General features: G+C 43.1%; 1 protein-coding gene across 9 annotated transcripts in view; it reads right to left on the minus strand.

Moving 5' to 3' along the window:
• The window catches only part of STIM1 (stromal interaction molecule 1), a 109958-nt gene that overhangs the window by 10434 nt on the left and 75483 nt on the right, over positions 1–24041 (minus strand). For 4 of the 9 annotated variants that reach the window (XM_067304071.1, XM_067303891.1, XM_067304008.1 and 1 more), the window contains exons 7-13: positions 19724–19901; positions 14059–14236; positions 9465–9632; positions 8102–8202; positions 7475–7710; positions 5212–5292; positions 1688–2087 (exon numbers count right to left, since the gene is read on the minus strand). In XM_067304071.1, coding sequence (XP_067160172.1) covers positions 1688–2087; positions 5212–5292; positions 7475–7710; positions 8102–8202; positions 9465–9632; positions 14059–14236; positions 19724–19901 — 1342 coding nt within the window. The remainder of the gene's footprint in view (positions 1–1687; positions 2088–5211; positions 5293–7474; positions 7711–8101; positions 8203–9464; positions 9633–14058; positions 14237–19723; positions 19902–24041) is intronic. The other 5 variants (XM_067304406.1, XM_067304342.1, XM_067304134.1 and 2 more) reach the window with 3 other exon arrangements.

Here is a 24041-nt window from a genome sequence, read left to right on the forward strand (position 1 = left end):
ACACATAATGTGTTTATGACTAGTCATGGTTTTACACATGCTGTTATTTGCAGCCTGTGGCTCAGAGGTTGCCCTGGTCCATCAAGCACCCCCCTCTCAGGCAGACCTGCTTTGAGACACAGAAGTTAGCAAGCGGATTAGATATATGAAGCAGACTGTGGAAAAGACATCAAACAGAGGATGTCAGGGGAGTACCTACAACTATAAGGAGAAGTACCTACGAGTAGAAGGAATAATGGTACAACACGCTGACACAAATGAACATGTAGTGATTTGGTATGTTTTTCTGCCTGGGTAAATAAATATGAAAGGACACTGCACCTATCTCATTCCTCACTGAATGATCTCCAGTCTTTCCCCATAAGATTGTTCCCTAATGCTGAGGATAAGGACTATTTTTATTTTACAAAAGGAGAAAACAAAGAGCCAGAGGATGAAATGACTTGGCCAAGGTCACAGAGCAAGTCTCAGGCAGGGAGAGAATGCAAGACTCCTAGTCTGCCAGCCACAGTCCTTCCACTGCTGCGTGCTTCAACACCAACGACCCTGCAGCGAGTGTCTGCAATGCCTTCTGCACTAGAGACCGCACAAAAATCGTACCCTACTTGCAGATTTTACATCAAGTATCTTAGTAGATACAGGTTCAAACAGTGTTTGTAAGTCCATCCATCCATTAGATGAGTCCATCCATTAGATAAGTTACGCGGGAGACCTCTTCAGTGACTGCTGCAGGTGGATTTCATTCTGAAGAAAGCCACCTGGGGCAGCCCAGGAAACGTCACCCCCTGCTTAGGCTACAGAACATTTCTGAACACACAGTGGTTGCCAAAGCTCCCCTAACAGCATCCTAATTGCATGAGACAGGATTACTGTTTCTGTTGCCTACCCAAACCTTCACTTCTCTAATGCCAACAGTGTGGTGAACCAGAAGAGAAGAGATGCAGATACTAACTAGTTCCTTGGACCTTACTCTTATGTAGGTCTCCAAAGAGCCATCGCTCTGTGCCTGTTACTACTGGAAGGAACCAAATTAAAGCCAGTGATCCAGAAATAAGAAGTTCTACATTCCATTCCCATTATTCAGCCATTCCTTAGCCAAAACACAAATACACCTCATCCCCTACCAAAAGAGAGAAGAGTCACTCTGAAATACAAAGCTCCTAAATGCTGCTTTTTTGCCACCCCTTAAAAACAGCACAGCATTGCAGAACATCCCTGTGAACACTCACTCGTCCAGCAGCACTAACTACTAGCTTGTAATACCTGCCCATTGTATTTCCTTTGCAATTTGCTTGTGAAGACCCCAAATAAGGCAAGGCTTCAAATAAGGTCAGTGTTTGATTAGTTGTGTTACCTTTGTTCTTACAGGTGCATCACCCAAGTAAAAGACTGACTTATTTAGAGATAGAGTGCCCAGGAATTCTCATTTGTTTAGCCACAGCTAAACCTCAGCACCTCCTTGGTTTATTCATCCACTGAGTTTGTAGATATGGAAATGGACCATGGAGTATTCCTTAGAGGGTCCACTTGCATCAGAGAGAGGTTAAAGAAATAAAAGGTGGATAAATAATGAAATAAAGGCCCAAAAGGAAAGGGCACAAGGAATCTAAGAGAAAGAACACCCGAGCAAGCATCAGTTCTGAGACACAGCAGGCAAGAGGGAGCTAGAAAAGAAACAGCAATATACCCAAAGCTCTCAGTGCGACAGCGAATTCCAGAGGTGACATCAGGAGGGGGCAGATCAGGGGTGGAGTCCATCTGAAGGAAATAAGAGGAGGTGGTGTGATGGTAATAGATAGGGTGGATATGGCAAGCAGGAGCAGATGCAGTGGTGGTGGATGAGGAGCAAGAAGTGGAAGAGGTGGTAGTGGTAGCAGATGGTGGGCTGGTTCCGTGAAGGTCGGAACTGAAAGACTGTCCAGAAGTGAGGCTGTGCATTCGACGGAGAGAGACTCTGCCTGCCCGGAAATGGGCAGGCTGGCCCGATTCATTCTGGCCTTGCGCGTAACTCTCTACCAACCTCTGAGATCCGTGGGCATGCTGTGGGTCCACTAGGCGCTGGCGAACAGTGCTGGGCAAGGCAGGAGCTGTAATGAGAAAAAGGGAAGAACGCTGAATGCAGCTGGAAAAGAACCTGCACATCAAATCCGCGAGGATTTATTGCACTGCAATAAAGCTGCCGCCCTAGGTCAGTAGTACGCGCCACAGGCGCCATGCCTTCTTCCACCAGGACATTTGCTTGGGCTGCTGCAGCCATCTCATCATGTGTGCTATCAGTTATGCTGATTTAATGCAGGAGAAGCATTAAGTTGGTGCTACTGCTTAACATGCCAGATTAATGACCAGCCCATGAAAATCTATGCTTGACATTCCTGGTAGAGGTGCTTTCTGAACACCTTATCTGATCATCTTGCTTGAAACGGAAACTAGCTGCAAGATTCCTCCGACCCAACTCTACATCAGAGCTACCACCCAGACTCCCTTTGTAGTAAATGTGAAGAAGCAGGTACTTTCGTGACATGATTCATTTCACCCTAATACAGACATCTAAGTTGGTCAGATGCATCATGCCCTGGTAGTCCTATTTCTCTACACTGCCTAAAAAAGGGAGCCTAGGGTGATCAGTTCAGATGTAGGCAGCTAAGGTCAGGCAGGTGAATACCACCCTAAGAACACAACTCTGCTCCCGCTTCCAGCGGTTTTGTGCCAGTGTAACTCTCAGAGTAACGCGCAGGAATGCGGGACTTCGTTCAGTGCCACCTAAAAGCGTGGCTGCTAAGGGCAGCTGCACTTGGTGTTCGAGTGCAGGAAAGCTTCTATGCAGATGCAGCAACCTCTTAGCCTTGCACCCTTTCTACAGGACAGAATGGCTAGGTCACATGGCAGAAGTATAGCACACTGTATCTTAACTGGGTAGATACTAGCTTTCATCATACTACACATCTGAAGTTATAGCTCTGATCCAAAAGTGATAACATTTGGTCCTGGTCTGTTTTAAAATTAAGTTTCCTGATCACAGAGATGCTCAATTTGAAAAATATTTTAAATTGCAAATCGGACCGTTTCCCTCAGTGCACTGTCGCCAGCTAGTTAATAGATTTTAAGACCAAAATAATCTTTTTGGCCATCTAGTCTTATCTTTCAGGTAACATAGGCCAGACAGCTCAGCCAATATCTCTGCATCAAACCTATACACAGAGCTGCAGCTAGAGGACAGCCCTTAGAAAGTCAAAAGGGAGGCACCTTTCCTTGGAAGGAGATTTTTGAACAGTCATTTAGATTAAGCAGAGTATTATATATATCATTATTATACACTGAAACCTATGGATCCACTAGGCTGCATCACCATACTGCAGAGAAAAGTGATTCTGATTACATTTAACCCACTGGCTGTAACTTCCATACAAGACGTTCTTTCTTTTGCAGGAGATAAGGTGTTCAGGATTGTATATATGCGTAAGAAATAAACATGAAAATGGTTAAAAAGGTGAATAGACAGAAAAGCTGAGAAATTAAATAGAGGGAGAGCTCTTTCGGGAATCGAAGAACCAGCAAATCACTGCTGTAAAAACCATACGCCTAGGAAATATGGATCTCCTGCAGGTCAACAGACAGCAACAATTCATCTATCTGAAGGATCATTGCTGGGACATATTTCAAGTAGAAGAAGGAACAAACAAGAATAATTCAAGCAATATTGCTATTTGCACATTCCCAGGGTTAATCACAGTTTCTTTCCGAGGGTCCCACTGCTCAGGTTCCCTGCTTCTTCGCTTTTACTGCACTGCCACATACAGTCTTTTCACTAGAGCTCTTTATACTGCCCCATTTTATATTTCAAAGTTTTCTTTCTTAGCGGCTCCAGAGTTGAAACGAAGTGAAATCGAGCCATATGGAATCAAGGTGGAAAAAAAATCCCTTGCTCCAGCAGGGACTGCAAAAGACTGATCAGAGGAGGTGAAAGGCAGAGCGTTAATGAGGCAGAACCGGAGGCTGTTCAAGCCATCCCGCCACGACTCTGCAGCAGCAATGCTGCTAACTAAAGCATTACGGACAGGAATAGCACAGCAGATCCCAACTTGCCTGCTGCTGATCAGTATTCACACGTATATAGTTCAGAAGAGGAGTCTCATTTTGGGGGGCTAAGGAGGATTCAAGCTCCACAGGATAATTAACTGGGGGATTATGGGTTTCTGCTATAGGTTTCTGTCTTTCCATCTTGGGACATGTTTTTTTCCCCTAAGGGTTTTTTTTTCCCCAGGTATTATACTCCTCATTTACAAACCTGACACATTACACGTAGGTACCCTCCTTTTGCGGGATTTACCTAGCTCTTGCAATAGGCGCAGGATCAAGAGTTGGGACCTTGCTTCCACTGCTGCACGGCTTTGCACAGCTACGACGACAGGGGACCCTCATTTCGCACAAGTAGGATTTTACGCCAGGCACTGCAGATGTGTGTTATAAACGTCAGCCAAAGAACCTGCTCATAATCTCGAGGAAGGCTACCACCACGCAAGTCCTAAACGCTACCCGTTTACAGCCTCGCCTGCTGCTGCACCTACTCTTCCGCCTCCATCACACAGAGGCCCCTATTACGGCAATAATTCTGCTTAGGGAAAGTTATCCAGGCTTCTGCGCCTCCGAGACTGAGCGTGCTGTCCCTGTGGCCCCCGGGATCAGGGCGTCAGGGGACGGATTAGCATAATACGTGGCATTGCTCAATTTATTTAAAGGCACACTCGAGAGAAGTCCTGAAAAATGAAAGGCAGTGCAATTGCTCGCATCCCCTTCAGCCAGTAGCCCACAGGAGCAAGGCAACAGGGGAGAGGCTTCATAACAAGTCACCTACTGACAAGGAGGAGGAAAAAGGCTGAGAGCAGGAACTTTAAAACCTCCTGGCCTGGCCTAAATCCTAATCTCTACTTCAGGGATAAAAAAAAAATGAAAACAATCCTCCAACTGTCATATTTGTATTTTTTTTCTTAAATCAAAACCCAAAACAATGTGAAGAGTACAGGTAACTGTGATTCTTCTTCATCCCAGCAGACTCTGCCCCGCGGTTAGTAAAGATGCCAATGTCTCAGTGAAGAAAGGTAGATGAATTAGTTTTTCGTGCCAGAAAGTTGGAAAATTTGTGTATGTATTTTAGTCCGGAGAAAGGGCAGCAGGTAGAACAGCAACAAGAACAAAAATCAAAGAGAACCAAACCAGGGTATTTCCAGAGGGACTGATCCTCCGAGGACAGAGACGAGCGATCACTGAACCTGCGCCCAAAAAGCCAGGCTGCATCTGGGATTGGCCAAGGCAGGTTTGAAAGGGAGAGAGAAAAGGTTGATTTACAGGGAGAACCGTCACTGGCACTTAGCAAACATTCCCAGCACATCCAGGGAGGAAAAACACTGTTTGTGTGTAAAAACTGCTTCAGGAGAGAAGCACAAGGAAAACACTAGAGGAAAGTAAGAGGGGCTAGGAAATGCCACCCCATTTGGGCAACTTGGGTGCCAAGGCCTTGATACACCAAGCTGTCACTCCTGGTGAGTCCAAGCCGCGTGGCTGCGCCGAGGCACACGGACTCGCCACCGTCTGCCGGGCCGACGGCAACCGCGAGCGCTCGCACGCAGAAAATCTCATTCTTGCTGCCTCTAGCAAGGCACGAGAAAGCCGAGGCTTAAAATCTCACACCAAGGCTCACGTGCTGGAGGCTGGGCTCCAGTTTTCATTCAGGGCTTTTCTTTGGGATATCTCTACTTCACTACTGCTCAGCTTGCATCTTTTCAAGTTTGTTATTAGAGCTGTCTAGTCTTGGCTTTTTTAATTGTAACTGATAATCACGCAAAAAGACTGGTGAGACACCATTAGCTCTTTGGTGCTTTAAACATTCCCTACACGCACCCAGCACCATAAACCGCGGGCTCCAACCCCCGTGTTCGTTGAGCTCCAGAAACCCGCACGTACCCTGTCCCTCCCGCCTCAACCATACTGCGGTTTAGCCAAGCTCTCGGTGCTCCGTCTCCATCCCTTCCCAATGCCCTGCGCCCACCTCAGCGCTCGCCTCCAGAAGATCGAAACAGAGCCTCAGACCTGAAACCATCAGGGAGGAACAGTGACAGGCACATAGGAGCATCTTCCGTGGCCCATCCCGAAGGCTTCTTCCCTTCCTTTTCCCCACTTTCTACGCCGTTAGACAGACCTATTTTTGATGAAGTCCTCGCTAGAAAGTGACCTGAATCAGGCATAACTGAAAAGGCCGCTGCAACTAATACTGTCAACGCTGGCTCTTCTCTTCCCAGCTCAAGCTCAGGACGGTATGCTCTGGCTACACACTCTTCCATAGACCTGTAAGACCACTGCCACCACAGAGCAGCTTTTCAGAACGTCAGGAATTGCTATCCAGGCCTCCCATTCCCTTATGCAATAGCTAGAGATAAGAAGCTGTGTTTGGAAAACGCATTTTTGAGAGATGCAGGACCATGTGTGAATCTGGGTCAATTTAACACGGGAACTGTAGTCAGGACTGATTCGCAAAACTGTTCTAGAGAGGGAAACAGCCCTCATTTAATCCGAGAGCTCAGCAGTTAAGAGAGTCACAAGCGTAAAGTGACCCAGGTTCAATCCCTCCCTCTGTCTGAGATTATCTGAGCTCACGAGCGTAGGCTCATCCACTGTCCCTCACCAGAATGCTCCTTCCCTCCAACAGGAGTCAATGCACAGTGACACAAATAGTCACCGGTAAAGAGGGAAAGAGTATCCGCCTTGGGAATGAGAACACATACACAGGAGATGAGACACAGGGGTTTCAGTCTTTGCTCCAGTAAATGTTCAAAAGTTTTTTTAAAGGTAGGCGGTATCACCAGTGGAGACTGCTCTTCCCCACATAGAATGGCAAGAGACAAAAGTTCAAAACCTTGCATGAAGAGGAGGTGCCTTCAAGTCTTTTTATGTCCTGAGCCAGTGCTCTAACTAAAGGGAGATTGGGGAAAAGCACTTCATTTTCCTCTCTCTTTTGTGACTCTAGCCCTCTGCATCCTTTCGTTGCTTGAATTCGGTGTGCTGAACAGAACAGTGTATATATTACTAAAGGATATTTTTTCTGGCTTTCACGTTGGCCAAGAAAAAAAATATATTTAAGCTTGTCTATGATTAAACAACAACACCCACGCCCCACTCCACCTCCTTTTTCTCTATATTGCTACCACAGTGGGAAAAATGTCCAAACAAATATCCATGCAGCGCTGATAACGTTTCTGACAGTGCAGGAATTAACAGGCTCCGAACAACCACAGCAGTGGGGGTCTGGCACTAATGGACACTCCTGGCCCTTAAAGACTATTAATTTCTCTTTGATCATTTAAAAGCCAGCTTAGTTACCCTAATTCCTCCTAATATATTTCAGCTACTTTTCCATATCTATCACATCTTGTAGCACTCCTCAGCACAGCAGATATGTATGTAACTCATACGGAATACCTACACTGGATGGACATGGGAGACACGATCTCTTCATCCAAATCATCCACATCATCAGTCATGATGAAGTGCGAAGGGTTAGGCCGAGGGGTGCCCATCCAGCTCGGATCAATATTAAGGGCTGATGCCAGCGTGTGGATCCCGGGGTTGTTGACGATCTGGAACCCGCAGAGCAGCTCGATTTGCTGCCAGCGATGCAGGCGTTCCCGGAGCGCAGCTGTCACTTCACTCAAAGCTTGTCTGAAAGCAAGGTTCAAACAAGGGAAAAATGTAGGGAATGAAAGGAAAACACAATAAATTGTCTGAAATGGGGAGTCTAGTGCTTCAGCTTTGTGTCCTGATACTTGAGGCATCTTTCATTCCACAGACAGGAATACAGCAATGACCTCTAAAACAGTAACAACCGAAACCTCAGGGGATAACCGCTTGGAATACTGTAGCCTCCTGACACCTCAGGAAAGGCCTTTTTGACAGGACTTTTAATTGCTCTGCATAATTATGATTTCAGTTTTACACATATAAAATTAAAAGAGTTTTGGTTAAAAGGAGCAAGTTCAATCCCAGCAAAATAAAGTCATAGAATCATAAGAAGGAAGACAGAAACGAGGGAAGATATAAAGTAGATACTTACTTTGCAGTCAAGATTTTATGATCAACATCATCTAGAGATGAGCTGTGAGCAACATGAAATGTTCCAAACAGGGTGTTTCGCTTCTTTTTAATTTTTTCAGCCTGGAACATTAACAGAAGAAGGTCACAGGAAGAACAAGACCTTATGTTTCCTCCAGGACAAGAACATCCTGAATGGGCTAAGACAGAAATAGTCCCGCAGCTGTTTTCACACATGTAAATAGTACGAATTGTCATTTTACTGAAGGATGCGATTCCTCCTGACGTGGTGGATGAGGAATTCACCAACAGCAGAGTGAGCAGGTTGCGGGTTTCCTTGGTCCTTCCCCTGATTTCCAAAAAGTCTCAGGGAACTGAACCAGCTACTTCATATGGTTAATGGTTGTCTTATAGAGCCTTGTTTTGTCTTTCTCATGAGCAAATTATCAAAGGAATACTGTTAATGCCCTACGGGTCTTTTTACCTTCCCTTTATGGTACTACATATATTCAAATCTAAAGTCTCCACAAACAGATCTTTGGTTCACAAGATATAGTGGATTAACTTGAGACTTACAAGAGGCAAACCAAGGCCACGAACACGGTACCTGACACAACAAAAGGTAAACCGCGGAAATGATAAAATGTTCATAACAAAAACATATAAAGACAGACAAATTTTTATGTGCTGTCAGCTTCGACTGCTGTAAACGTCCGTGGAGACGAATACATGTTACAACAGCTTCCCTGCAGCTTGTTATTTTGCGGTTGGCAATGGACATTTTCAACAACTGGGAACGTAGAAATGATTCATAACTACAAATCACATGCACGTATTAGAAATGTTGTTGCCTGTGCAAGTAAAACACCTAGCAAAAGGATTATTCATAATAGGTGCAAACCCCACGATGCTTCTAGTACCGACAATAACCAATACTCTTCATCCTCACAGGACTTGACCCTATGAAAGACAGACAGCTGACGGGCATGCCCACAGTCAATCCCTGCAGTTCAGTGAGAGGTAATTGCTCATTATCACTTTCAATCACCTACTTGCACCTTGATAAAAGTTTGTGCTGCACTTAAAGAATGCAAATTTAAGGCATTAGATACGATGAAGCAGAGAGCTACAATCGCATACTATCATCAGGATATTACATCATGACTTTCACCTAGGAAAGTTAGGTAACTATGGGACTTTGGACCAATTTTTTCAGCACTGCTGTGAGATCAGGCTTCCTACATTTTATCGCAGTACAGAATGAAGGATGAACCTAGAGATGGCTCACAGAAAGAAGAGGGAAAGCAAGAAGAGAACGTGCAGAGAAACAAACTCCCCACTGTTGCAATGGGAAGGATCTAGGATAAAGAGACTGAAATTCTCACCCCTTCCTTGGCCACTAGAAGCTGCTTTTCCGCGTTCTGTTTCTTGATGTTATAGTACTGAACTTCCACTTCGTGGGTCAGCTGGAGCCACTTCTGCAAGGCCTCTGGCGCAGCCCAGCTACAGTGAGACTCTAGCTCCTTCTCGGCATTCTTCAGCGCCATTCGGACCTAGGAGAAAACCAGCCAGCGGCAGCGTTACAGGCAGCAGTGGAGGAGAGACCTTTCATCCTGGTCAGCACTCTTCAAGGCGATGCCACATGGCAACGGCTGGTGGCAAACCCAGCACTTTCAACACACCAGAAAAAGAAAGCAAGACTCCATAAGACTTGATCTTATTCCTGACAGAAGCAAAGGTCAATACGCAGCGCAGCACCCTGGTGCTGTGAGCAAGTGGAATAGAGAGCTACAACACGTGCTCTCTTCACAGCAGCTATCCAACATAGCAAAAGCTGCTGCTTGAAGGACTAGAACAACATACAGCACTTCCCTTTCATCTTAAAGCCGGGTTTCTTTCTGAAGTTTCTTTCCAAAATTTCCAGTAATTGCAACGCTCTTTTGCCTTACCATTTCATCTTGGAGGGAGGTTAAGCAGAGTGTTTACTCATCGCTGATCTGCTCTATCTCTTCATGTCTGTTAAGACAGAAGGCCACATTCTCCTCTGCCTCACAATGGCACAAATCATACGTAAATCCATCAGAGCTGGCAGGATGACATGGGAGTTAGCCAAAGGAGAATTAGACGTTAGGTAAGTATATTCAGAGTGCTTATCTTCAGCCTCTAGAAATCTCTACAAATTTTGCTGCCTGCCTTCTGACCTGCAAAATCTACAAATTCTACAAATTCAGCTCCTCCTAAAGCAAAATCACTGACAACGCTGTGCAGGCAATTGCCTTTTTTCAGCGCAGTTACCGAGCAAACAGAGGGAGCTTGTCAAAAGACAACTTTCACACTGGAGCAAGATGATAAAAATGTTTAGACACAAAACATGTGCTGCTTGGTCAGGAAAAGAAATAACGCGTTCTGGAATCAGCAGTGACTGCAGCTTTCTGGAGGGCTCTCCTTCCACCCCAGCTCAGTCTCCTCCACACGCTCATCTTGCTGCAGAGTCAGTACAAAATTAGAAGAAAGTGGGTGACAAGCAAGCTGAAGATACCAAAAACTTACACAAAACTATTCAGTGCCAGAAATCACTAAGGATTAACACTTCTCTTTTATTACACATTATGTGGAGGGGCTTTAAACATATTAAACCTGACACAAGCCGTGTAAGAAGTTAACTTGCTTCACATCAGAGGAACCAAAGGTTGATGACCGCAACTCAGACTAGTGTAATCCCGGAACAGAACACAAGTGATGCAGCTCCTGTTGTTTGACTGTCCTTCAATCACAGTATCTCAAAGCTCAGAAGGGATATACGTGGTTTTACACTGTACAACAGACTTTTTTTCTGCTAAAAACAAACACGCCAACCCTTAGCACCTTCAAATGCTTTCACTGCCGCAGCAAGCCTTAGCCCACAAATGTAGGTCCTTTCTTAAAAGCCCACGGAGTTGGGAGGACAGATCCAGTCACGTCACAGCTAGCTATGCGGGCAGAGCCATACGCCTGTAACTGGGATAATGTTTGGAAAGCTTTGCAAATGTCCCCTTTTTTCTTTCTGTTCTTCATGGCCTTGATCTAAAACACCACATAGTGAATGGAAGTTTTTCTAGTGCCTTGATCAGATGCTAAACCAGGCCTTTCCTAACGTTCAAAGCATGTTTGCCACAACTATGTTTATCCCTGCCTTTTGCTAAAAAGGTGCTAGGGCCTTTTCATTTTCCAGATCGCACAGCCTCAACCTTAACTGAGAATACGCGCTTTTTAAAAGGCCACTCAAACTTGGATCTTTTTCCTTAGTGTGTTATTTAACTCAGGCCCATTTAAATCAAATCTGGCTTGGGCGTAGCTTCTAGCACGTCAAAAGCACCAGGTTACACCCAGATACTTTGAAATTTCGTATTTTATCTTGGAGTACATTTGCATAATCCATCTTGGAGGTAGCCAGGAAGAACCACACAAAAGAGGTCAACTACTTATATCAGTGATGTGTGCGATCAGTTTTGTAAATAACATTGCCTAAATCATTCACAAAGTTACAAATCCAGAATCGCTGTTCTCAGGAAGGCCTGAATTTTCCCTCTGACATCAGCTGCACCAACCTCTTCTCTTACTACACGCAGAACTCTAACTGTGACTGACAAGTGTCTGGGATTTAGGAATAGTTAGGATGAGCAAACATGAAATCTGCCACTAAGTATTTAGGGTAGAGGTGCGTTCAAAACGTATATGGGAACAATGTGTTTATGGAATTATGGAAAAGGAAGCAGTGCAGAACAACAGCCAAGGTACAAGTGGTTGAAATGAGCCATCATACAGCAGTGTTCAAAACAAACACTGCCATTTCTGCAGAGGGGAAACAACATGGATAGAAGTTATATAGGAAGTCTGTATTTTCCTACAAAGATTTCTAAGATCCCATTTAGACCGCTAAGAGTAACAAGTGGTCAGAATCTGAAGCGCAGGTTGGGGTCATGGTCTGGGTGGAGTATGACCTGACAAGAAGAGAGGACCGGTATAAACAGTCTAGTACAAAAGAGTCCAATCTCAGTAATACATTATTTCTTAATCTCATAAGCTGGACTCCAGTAGGAGATTTCAAACCCTCCAGTATCTTTTTAGCCATAACTCTCAACAGATGCAAGAGAAGCTCTTTGTTTTATTATTTGCTGGGACCCCAGAATATCTTAGAGTCTGATGAGTTTTACGGTCAGTGGGAGTGACTGGTTAATTACATCTGTGGTCTAACGTTCATTGGAATGGTGATTGTGTTATAATCACGCAGTGGGGGTCAGGTGGATAAAACCAATACTCACCCTTTCAACGCATCCCTCACGAAGGCCTCTAAGAAACAACAGAGTGGTTAAGTCATCTCTGGCTTTTCAGATACAACAAATGTAAAGTGGAGGAGAAAAGTGAAATGGATGAGACTCTACCTTCTCTGAAAACCAGCAGCAGGTCAGGGGCAAGGAGTCAGAGTTACAAGAGAAAAGCTATATATCCTTATTTAACGACCCACAATACAAAATGATTGAATTTCTTTTTATGTGAATACAAATGCCCAAATGCATGTTCTGAAATGGAACTCAATGAGTTTATGGACAAGTCTGTAGGACAAGTTAGGACGAATGATCTTGGATCAAGAAAGCAAAGGTTGCAAAGAGTCTGTGGATGTCTGCATTGTTGGTATTCCACGCAGGAAGGAAAGAGGAAATTTACTGTTTGTTGACTATCTGTATATTCTAGGCTATATTGCCCCATAGTTCACCGGCTACCTGAGGGCCAGGACAGATGTTTCTCCCCTTGTCAATGGAAACCCTAGAGTCTTGTTTCATTTGCTTCCCCATCCTCCATGGTGGCATAAAAGATTGGACAGAGGCAGGTGGAAGGATATGCTGACGGCCTAAGAACATCCAAAGTACTTGCTTGGATCAGGCAATTCTGGCTTGCACAATGTCAGTATAAACTGATCTATAAATTAAAGTCAGATAAGAATTTTCCCTCAGGCAAAATAGGAAGGAGCAATTGGAATTGTTTTTGGGCTTCCTTTGTAGGTTTGGGCAAAAAACAGTTTTGAGGTAAAATTCCTAGATGCTTTTATTTTTGTCCTCTGCTACTGCAGACAGGCACCATTAGCAATATCCTTGATTTCCATTATTTCTCTAACAGTACATTATAGCTTTTGTGCCTTTTATTATAGGTCTCAGGGTTTTTAGGTGTAAGATTGGAAAATCTTTTCTGGCCTCTGCTAAGTTATTTTATGATACCACACAAATGTTCTGTATATCCTTCTGGACCAAACACAGGTTTCATTGTTGCCAGCAACAACATTATACAGACATTTATATATATTCTTTCCAAGTCTACATTTCAATGTGTAACTTGGGGACTTAGGGCTAATGTTTTGGGGATTTGCATATGAACTCTGACCTTGCTATACAGATTCTAATCTGCTGCTTGATTTCCTTGGAAATAACAGGAGTTGGGCTGCACTCACAGTTGAGCTTGTACACCTCTGACCCACAATAAAACATGGTAAGAACAACCAAACTTATTCTAAATCACTCCTATAACTCTGAATAGATACAAGAGAAAAAAAAAGGAAAGAGGGAGCTTAGGGTTTGGGCTCGGGGTTGAAAGTCGCCAGAAGGGTGCAGTTACGGGTCAAGTTCAATACCTCTCCTTCTGCAGGGTAAGCTGAGGCGATGCGAGGTGGCAGCACCCTCACTCTTGAGACAGCACCTGTACAGTCCCGCTAACCACGCACGAGCACCACTGCTACATACACATCATGGGGGAAGCGTGATGTGAAGTAGCGGAAGAAATACCTGGTCCTTCTTCTCCACAAAGGGGAGTGGAAAAGCAAAGGTGAAAGAGCATTATAAACAGAACACCAGTGGATTTCCCGAAGGGTGAAGCCGAGTGAGCTGCTGCCTACTGTTCTTACTGGCCCATCTTGTATGTAAGTGCATCCACGGTTGCCTGAACCCTCACCTGCTCCAGTTCTTGCTCAGCGTATTTTTGTCTGCTCAGCTCGTTCTCTGTGCCCTCCCGCAGTTCTCGGAGCCGGTGCGCCTCCTGCTTGGCAATACTGATCTCATCTTGAAGTTTCTTCTCCAGGTGTACCTTTTCCACTTCCACAGAGCGATGTTCTTCTTGAGCCTTCTGCAGTCTGCAACACACAGAGACAGAGCCCAATGTTGGGCTTGTGGGACCATGCTGGACACGCCTAAAGGAGCTACAAGGTCCACAGCGCAACTGTCGACCAGCCACAATCTAGACAATCTTTGCTTTTATTTACTGCTTTTATTTACTATATTTTGATGTCAACAAAGCTGTCAACAGAGAGGCATATTTGAAAAGTCAAGGAGAAAGTTCACCATGCTCCAGATACTCAGCCTTATTTAATTTTTTTAAATACTCAATACTTATTTTCTTAATTATCCAAAGTACACAAACCAAGGTTTCCTCAAATAAGCTCCAAACTCATTTGAATTTTCAATACTTTTACAGAAATGAAGACCTTTGCCTTTAAAAAAAAAAGAGAAAGATATGCCTGAGCAGATATGAATATACAGATAGGATGTCTCTGTGCTCCATTTCTAAGACTGTTCAAATTTAGACATGTCATAATCCTGCCCAGAAGTCATTATTTTTCTTCATGACAGGATTAAATCATTAGGAATTATGTATAGCAGCAAAAAGTAGCAACAGATTACTGGTAGCCGCTTAGGAAAGTTCAACCATTCGACCCGGAACGGACATAACTCTGCAGTCACAACGTGCTGTTGCAAAGTTTCTACTATACTTTCATTTTGTGGGAGGAAAAAAAAAAAAAATCAGGCCTATTTGCTGCCTCTTTTGGACACAGCACTTTGATGGGTCAATCTTCGAGGAAAAGAAAAATCTGAACCCTACGTCAGCCAGAGATGTACTAGTATAAACACAGTCCTAGCACAATTTCACTGAACTCGGACGAGCATCAGGGATGAACCCAGCCCACCGAAGACTGAGCTGTCTAAAGGAAAGGGACACTAAACTCTCTAGTTCTTGCCACCCAAACAACCTCTAAATGTTAGTCGTGCCTCTTCTAAACACATTTCAAAAACCCATTTTTTTCTAGTGGCAGAAATTGCCAAATTTAAGAAGAAAAAAAGATTTGGCATACACTTATTGTACCACTTAAGCAGTTTCTTCTATAGAATGATGGGATTTCAGGATAAAGTACTAATCTATACTGAAATTATGAACAAAGTCTGTGAGGTTGGCAAGGCCTAAGCTTAACCAGTAAAATTAGTAGTGGCTTACAGCATAGAGATTTTCAGCGAATGAGTAGAATTATCCATAAAATGGAAGAAAAAAAAAACACCCTAGAACCACAAATGAAATCGTTTTAGCCAGAAATGACTACTCCAAAATCATAAAATCTCCCCCCATTCAAGAACTTCAACATCCAAACCAGAGAGCAAAATAATGGAGGGATGCACAGGAGTGATAGATCAGAGAGAGGACAGCAAGACTTGGCTCTAGGTTTCCTGTACCTGTCTTGCAAATAAGGAAGAACACACCTAAGAAGAGAAGACAAAGAAACCATCGCCAGTTCAAGTAAGGATGACTTTGGAGAGAGGGATCTCTGTGACACTTCAGAACCTGAAATCTTGCGTGGAATGAAATGGAAAAGAGCAACTGCACGTACAAACTTACTTCTATGTACTTCTGCTTTGAAAGGTGTTTGCTTCACGGCTCTAGTTCATTCCAGATCAGATGGACACAAATAAATTGGAAAAAACCTCAGTCATCGATCACTACAAAATACAACTCCATATAGTTCATATACAGGTGCTCATTTCCAAGGCCATGCACCAAATGAAAGCTCTTGCTTTGTTCTTTTATCATACAGGGGATTTAACAAAGCCTACAGGTCGAATATCCGTTCTGAATCTCCGCAGTGGCAAACTACTGTCTTTTGGGTCAAGAGTGAAGCTGCTCAGTGCCCTAGCAGTGAACAGAACTGCTAAGTACCCTTGTTATTCAGGATAATTTTTGGCATACAGATGGCAATTTAAAACAAATCTGGATGGGCTGGACTCGCGTCAGCCATGATGTTGGCTCTGTTCTTGGAAAAGAGTTTATTTTCAATTTACAGCTCTGTTGAGAAACTCAAATGTTTTCGTTCCCAATTTAAAAAGAACCTTGCCAAGACATTCCAAGTTTTTAGATAAACCCACGCTCTCTGCCCTGTGCATCATTGCTACAGCTCTTCCATACTAGGGCTGCAAAGAATCCCAAAGCACCAAAATACCTCTGTTTAAAGGGGAAATTCCCCTATATTATGATGCATGCGTTACCAGAAGAGAGAAGGAATTTTATCCTTAAGGTTATTTTCAAGGGCACCATAATATTGTATTTCCCCTTACTACCATTTTTTCCCCGATAGCACAGCCCATATTTTCATAGGTTGGTTCGAGACAAAAGCACATTTTATCTGTGTATTCTCATTCACACCCAGGTGCTTTCGGTATGCTGGTTTTTCCTGCTGTGAGCTCCACTGAGCATGACAAAGTGCCCTCAGAGCTGCACTTGTATTAAGGGCAAGGAATCAAGGTCCATCCGGAGGCTTCACAATTCAGGAACGGATCGTCAACATGCTTTATCAGTAGGACGCACAAAGAGATCAACTTTTTTTTTATTTTGATGGGTCATTTAATTGACTGCAAAGAGTCACTACTGAAGAATGTTCTCAAAAAGTATTTTGAAGCTGAACTAGAAATGGATTTCTAAATCAATCTTTCTTTCTCAGATCTTCAAGACCTCATCAAAGCTGTTAGCATTGCTAGCAGTTGGTAGGCAACTGGGAAAGGCATTAAATGCTTTCTTCTGGAGAGCTGTTCGGCACTGAATTTTAATGAGATATAAAAGGAGGTTACCTCATGTTCTAGAAAGAAGCTTCCAGAAAAGAAGTTTCAGAGCTGAACTAGAGAATGACTTCTACACAAGTCCGTAAGAAGGCTTTTATCCATAGTTTCTGCTATTCCCACAGCTGCTGAGCAGTACAGCTGAACCTTACAGGGAGGCAAGGATGAAGAAGTGAAGGCGTATTTCCCCTGTTTAGAGAAGAATTAGACCAACCTTGGGCCAAGAGGCCCTACAGGGAGCCAGGAATTCACCTGCCACTTCTGGAAGCCCCGTTCAGTGTCCTCTGCAGAGGACAATCCTCCCAGTCTGCACTCTGCAGAAACAGCCTAAGTTGCTCTGTCTTAAGACTCAAGCTACGCCTAGTCTACGTGGTTTTGTGTTTCTTCTTATCTGGCTTTACAGCATTAGCTAACTTCCCAGGCACATCCACTTGTTTATGTTGTTCTGTCCTCAGCAACAGATCCCAAGGTCATTTCCTACGCTGCGGAATCACAGCAACAGGCTTGGGGCCTCTGGAATAAACTGTTCTTGAACTGAACTCAGCAGTTCCTTCAAATTCTGGACTCAATTCTGGTGTTCCAGAATAACGACTTCAGGAGACAGAGGTTCGAGAAGGAATTCTTGTGTCTTTCTGGCTGTAGAAAAATCTTTTTCTTTGGGCTATTTCCAACATGTAATGTAATACTATGCAAAGCTTTGTGAAGTGACCTGCTTATTAGAGCTTGCTCCTTGGTAGGCTTACGGGAAAGGTAGTTTTTCCTAACTTTACGTCAAAAAGAAAGCAGGTCATATATCTGTATCACGAATATGGGAACATGCTGAGCTTGGCACCATCAACTTGGTACACTCTTACCTACTTCTTTCCACATTGATCACATCAGTTAGTGTCTCACTCAAAGAGCTTCTAGGCAGAAAAAGGCTTTCAAACAACGCTCATGAGTTGGACAACTCTTTGAAGGCTGTTACAGGCAAACAGGTAAGAAAGCAGGCTGCAGCCTCGTGTGTATGCGGTACAGCTTCCAAAGACTGAGCTGTTTGCAAAAATCTTCACCGCAGATTTACATTCTTAAGATCTTGGCATCTGTACAGGCATCTCGCTGTGCTGCCCGTGAGTAGCCGACACAAATAACTGGGGCCGAGCTCTGCTTTCAGTGAAGTCGCTGGGAATGCAGCCGTCAACTTTTATGGCAGCCAAATTAAACTCTATCCTTGAAAATTGCATTTAAAATAAATGAAAACAGTTAGAGCCCAAGTCTATAATGCTCTGTTACTTGCTAAATCTACCTTTAAAAAAAAAAAAATCTCATTGCCAAAAGAAAATGACTGGGCTGCCATTAGCGGTACTGGATGTCATTTCTTTTCTAGAAAAACCCTGTGCACATAGAGGGCCTGTTTTTGCAGCCTTTTCTCATGTGAGTAACTTCACTGGAACCACTGCAATCATTTCTGATACCGAGGCTACAATATTTTGCCTAACAGAACAAATGAAAGATCTCTGCAGCAAACAGGTGCCCGGATTTTAGCTATTCATGTTTAATATTCAAAAATTATTTCTTTTTTAATTCTTTCTAGCAAACACTCCTGGCTTTAGGTATCACTGTGAGGGCAGGGAAGCACTGACTTTCACATATGCTTCAGAGAAGAATTCAAGAGGGGGTGGGTAATTCCTCTGCTGAGTTGCCTCTACTGTATTCAGTGTGCTTCTTCCCTGTTAAAAGATAGAGTGAAACAACCTGATCCGCCCGGATGATGAATTCCAAGTGAGCTGGATTACTTCACATTCTTTTAAAAGGCTCTTTTTTTTTCCCCCTCTAGGTGCAGATTTACACCATAATTAAAAAAAAAAAAAGAATCCTGATACACTTTCAATATCAGTTGGACTAGGAGTAGAAACTACTGTTCATTTCACTGCTACTATATAATTGTGGTAAATAAATAGGAAGTTCAGATTTGAAATAAGACAAAACACTCAAAATGAAGAGTAGCAAGCCACTGTCAAACACAGAAGGAGCATTCAAGCCAGTTTTGCTCAATTAAATGCTTTAATTCTTAAAGCACAGAAGCTCCAGTTGGAATATGAGGGAGAAAAGAGCTCTCACATGTCAAAGACAGCAAAACTGAGTGAAGTTCTGCCAGAAGTTCAAAAACAATTTCTTAGAACCAGTAATGAAAATTAGAGCAGAATGAGAACTAAGTAAACAAACAAACAAACAAAAAGACATAAAAACAATGCAGAAAGGAAAAGAAACTGCATGTTAACCATCTCTGAGCAAGCATGGAAAGCCATGCTCGATCCCACCGTACTGCGTACGTTACTCAAGTCCATCTCAGCGAGGGAAACGCTAGTGGCAGATGTTGTCACTTTGCTGAAGGGGCCTTATTGCCAGCAAGTTTCAGGAATCTAACAACGCGAGGGAGTTTCACGTGGCACACCTCAGGTACAAAGGACTAGGACATCACCTCCGAAAAGCAGGTAAAGTGAGCATGCGCGGGTCAGTTTGTAAACTTAACCGAACTCCTTCATAAGCCATGCACCCATTCAAGCTATCAGGACTGGTCAGCAGGTTTGCTACGACTGCTCAGGAAGGTGATGACTATGGTACACACCACCAGAAGCTGACTGCTACACATGGAGCATGACAGCTGGGAAGAAACCCTTCTTTCTTGAAATCTGTATGAAAAATAACCTCTCAGGAGACATCAACAGTTGCATACTCAGCTTGGATAGACACCTAAAACTTACCTTTCTTGAAGGTCATGGAGAGACTGTTCAGCTCTGTGAAGCCCCTCAAGGTCTTTCATCATCTTCTTCATGTGCTCCTTTGAATAGCGATTCTGGATATAGGCAAACCAGCAACCACCCACTCCAATGACAATTGACACCACCAGCATGAAGTCTTTGAGGTGGTTATGACGAGTCACTGGAAGAGAGTCAGAGACACTATTTAATTCAAAAAGGGAAACATGATGATTAACGCTGCAATTTTTCTCCTGTACCACAGCTAGAAGTGGAAATTGAAGAGAGTATTAGGAAGAATTATGACCCATGTTTTACAACAAATGGAAAAGAGCTACATCAATATTTGTTAATAAAAGAAACTTGACAACATTTATTCAATTTGAACAGGGGAAAATAAAACAAACGTCTAAAAGAAATACAAAACTCAAAATCTTTGCAGATATAGCTTGTCTGGCAATATAATAGCTCGAGATACACAGTATATGAGAAACTCTACATATGAACCCCCAGAACAGCTGTGTTCTGTTAGGACGATACAGATAACATTCAGTTCAGAGATGTAACAGCTTAGAAGAACATAACTTCTGTTGAGGAAATCTGACCATGATCAGAGAGATCAGGCAAATCAAGGGTCAAACCATTTTTAGGACAGGTTGCAAACCTTTCCATCAGAATTACAACTTCATGTTGAAAACTCCCTTTTCAACACTTAGCAATACATACAGTTACTTTAAAAAATGTGGATGCATGGGAGAGAATGAAAGTAATTAAGTGGGGTTTTTTTTTTAAGTGCTGAACAAAAAACAAAAACAGCTTTCACGATTTTTTTATTCCCACATGAGAGATGTGGGAAAGCTCTACATAACTCACCAGGAAAGTTCCTATGGCCATGCCTTTGACTTCATGTGGAAGTCAACCAAAAGTAGTACAAAGCATTAAAAGCACTTAACTAATAGCAGATTGCAATGAACTCTTTTCCAGCGTTCAAACTGGGGTCAGTCTATATTGTGCATGTGAACAAGATGCATACGAACAGCCATTTAAGATCAGACCTTGCTTTTGGTGTATGATTTTATAAACGTTCTAAAAAGAGTTAACAGAGAGAAATCCCTTAAAGTTTAACCAAGACTTTGTTTCAATTTTGCCCCAACCATCTGTTTACTACATAGCAAAAGTTCAAACAAGTATGTCCCAAGAAAGCTAAAAATGGAAGAGAATAGCTTGTTAAAGCTAGCTGTAAATAAACATTCAGCGTCTATCCCAGTTAGAACAAATCTGCACAGTCCACAGAAACCCCACGCTTTCCACTTGAGCAACGATGAGTTGGATGGGACAAGCCTGATGCCACAACAGCATGTGTGATCAGGGCCTAAGCCCCAAGCATTGCTTCTCGCCTACCAAAACAGCCAACGGTGACATCAGATCAGCACGGTTCCTCCTCGGGAATGCACACCCTACCTGACATGTTACTGGTACGGATTCTGAGCTACGCCGTGATCACACCTGCCTGAGATGAATCTTGCATGTTATTTGCACTTCTCAAATCACTATTTCTTTTTTTTTTTTTGTAACTAGTACCAATGTTTTTTACCCTAGGCATGTCATTTCATAGCAAGGTTTACAGGCATCAGTGGAAGGCGTGCAATTAACAGCAATGCAGGGCTTCCTTAACCGCTACACCCAAGATTACAAACACCGGTGGTCCAACGCAGCTTCTCAGCATAGAGAAGAAGCTCGCTTAAAAGTCACTTAAGTCACTCTAAAGCTCACTTAAGTCAAAGAGGCCTTTACAGCAGGCTTCGTACCAATGCAGAGGCCGAAGCATGAGCAGGTGGACGAGTGATTACATGAGCCACCAACCATCCCACTCAAGCCAGCTCCCCGAGAGAAGACTGGGGCGAGTAAGACCCAGGGAACAATTTAGGCTGGCAGCTGAAGAAGAATCAAAACAAACAAACAAACAACCCCCCCCAAAACAAAAACAACCAAAAACGCTCTTTGCCTCACCTAAAAATGCAGGAATTTTTTAAATCAAAGAAGTGTATGCAATCTTCCTGCCCCCGCCAAGAGAAGATGGGAATGCAGAGCAGTTTCAAGGTACTTGGAGCAGCCAGATGATTTCTAGAATCAGAAATTACTGCGACAAGGAGCCAGAGAGCTGCCAGCAGGCTACAGCCAAGGAAAGACTCTTTCTTAGAGGAATTATCAAGTAAGTTTTGCAATGCAATCTCACGGGTTTTCTAAAAGGAGTCAGAAACGGTATTTTTCCTCTGAATTTGTGCAACACTCCCTCTTTTGTCCTGCATCTAGCATGACGGCAACCTCAACGCAGCATTCACAAGATGAGCTGCACCCAAAGCAGCACTGCCTTCCGCAGACAAAATGCTTTATTCAGGTGTGTACTCACCGTGAGACTCTTACAGTAAGACCTGTTCTGCTGTAGGGCAAATTGGCTCGCTGTAGCCCAGCAAGTACCAGCAGGACGTACTGTAATTAATTACGTTTTCGTAACAGTCAGCTTTATCAAATAAGCATAGTTTCTTTCTTGCACTGCAGGTAGGAATAATTTGATACTAGGAAGTTACATTGATCATGAGAGTTTAAAATGGACTGTAACCGTATGGTGTCATTTTCCAAAATGATTTGGGGTAAGAGATGTGGGAAAGCGAATAACCAGATATTCTAAAGTTGACAAAAGGATTTTATCTTATACATCCTTTTTCATCTAGGACTTTTAAAATACTTTAAGACACATGAAATGCTGTAACCGCAGGAAGGCAAACAAATATTACATGCATTCTACAGCTGAGTAAACTGAAGTACACAAGTGAATGAAGTTGTCCAAGGTCAACCTGTTCAGGGACCGGATCTCCTCCTTTCTCTCCCCCCAAACAAATGCCCAGGCATCTTTCATCTTTTACGCAGAAGGTGAAGCAAACTTTCCCACTGGAGAAGCTATTGTCTAGCAGCGATGGCAGGAGCCAGCACTTCTGTCTTCTGTTTCCAGCTCTTTTATCTACTCCTTGATTTATGTGCATGTGTTAAACATTGCAAGACGGCAACACAGTCTCTGTGCAGAAAGTACAGACGTCAACTCCCACTGCAGTCTGATCAGGGAGGCAGAATTAGCACAGCGTTTGGAGTGGCCGTTGCAAAGTCGAGCAAATTCCAAGTCGAAAGATTTTAATTTGCATTTCTATTTTGATCCCTTTCTTTCTATGAGTTTAAGTAAAGATCTCAGATGAGATTACGTCAGTGGATTATGCATAAAATCCCATCTGGGCTGTAAATTTTTAACACCTCTCATTTTTGGACACTGTCAGTGGACTCAAGAACATTTACGAGAACTGCTACAATGCTATACTTGCCAGACAATTTCCTGTATGCTCTTGTGAAGCCGACTCCATCTTAGGCAAATCCTTCAGCTTTCTGTTTTCAGTGATGACACGCCCTAGACTTGTACACTGTCTGCTTTCTCATGAACAGAGGAGGAGCAGGAAGACGGCTGTGGGGCTCTCACTGCACGCCGTTTCTCCAAAAAGCCTTTCCATCTTGAAGTTTTAGAGACTTTCAAAAGTTGTCGACCATACTAAATTTGAAACGGATCTCTAACAATAAGAAATTTCGACTTCATTTGAAGTGACGTCACCACCTTCCCCAGCATTTCCATGTAGATCGAAGAGCCCCCCAGGGCCTCAAGTTCATCTTTGCTACATTAAAAAACAATTAACAATATGGCTTTTGAAAAGCAAACAATGCTTCTCCCCTCAAAATGACAGAGCGTTGAAGGGTTTTGCCAATACATTAAGATATATGCTTTTTGTAATGCTTAGGTCTAAGCATCAACTTTGCACAATGCAAGAGAAGAATATTCTAACCAGCTTTTTTCATTTGGTCATAAATCTTTTCATCTGAAATCTGGTTGTATCGTATCACAGTGACAGTCGAGGCTCTAAAAGATCACATTTGAAGTATTTACTGGGTATAGTGTACAACAGGAAAATACCCCCATAGGCAGTGAAAAGTGGAAGAACCACATACAAGACACAATGGATCTTTCAAGCAGAAAGGACTAACAGATACAACCACTCTGTTCCCCAACAACAGATTAATACATTAATTTATAACCCAGAACATGTATCTTACTCCACAAAGACAGCATTTGTGGTCTTTATAGCTATTTTGAGGGATCCAAGATGTAAAATATGAAGGATACATAGAAAGGCATAAGAATCCCTTCTCTTTTCCTCAGGAAACTCAAGAATCAGGTAAATTTGAGAGAGAAACTGAGATTTTGTCTCACAAGAGTATCTAAAAATAT

This window comes from Apteryx mantelli, chromosome 1 (genome assembly GCF_036417845.1).
Source record: "Apteryx mantelli isolate bAptMan1 chromosome 1, bAptMan1.hap1, whole genome shotgun sequence".
Taxonomy (NCBI): Eukaryota; Metazoa; Chordata; class Aves; order Apterygiformes; family Apterygidae; genus Apteryx; species Apteryx mantelli.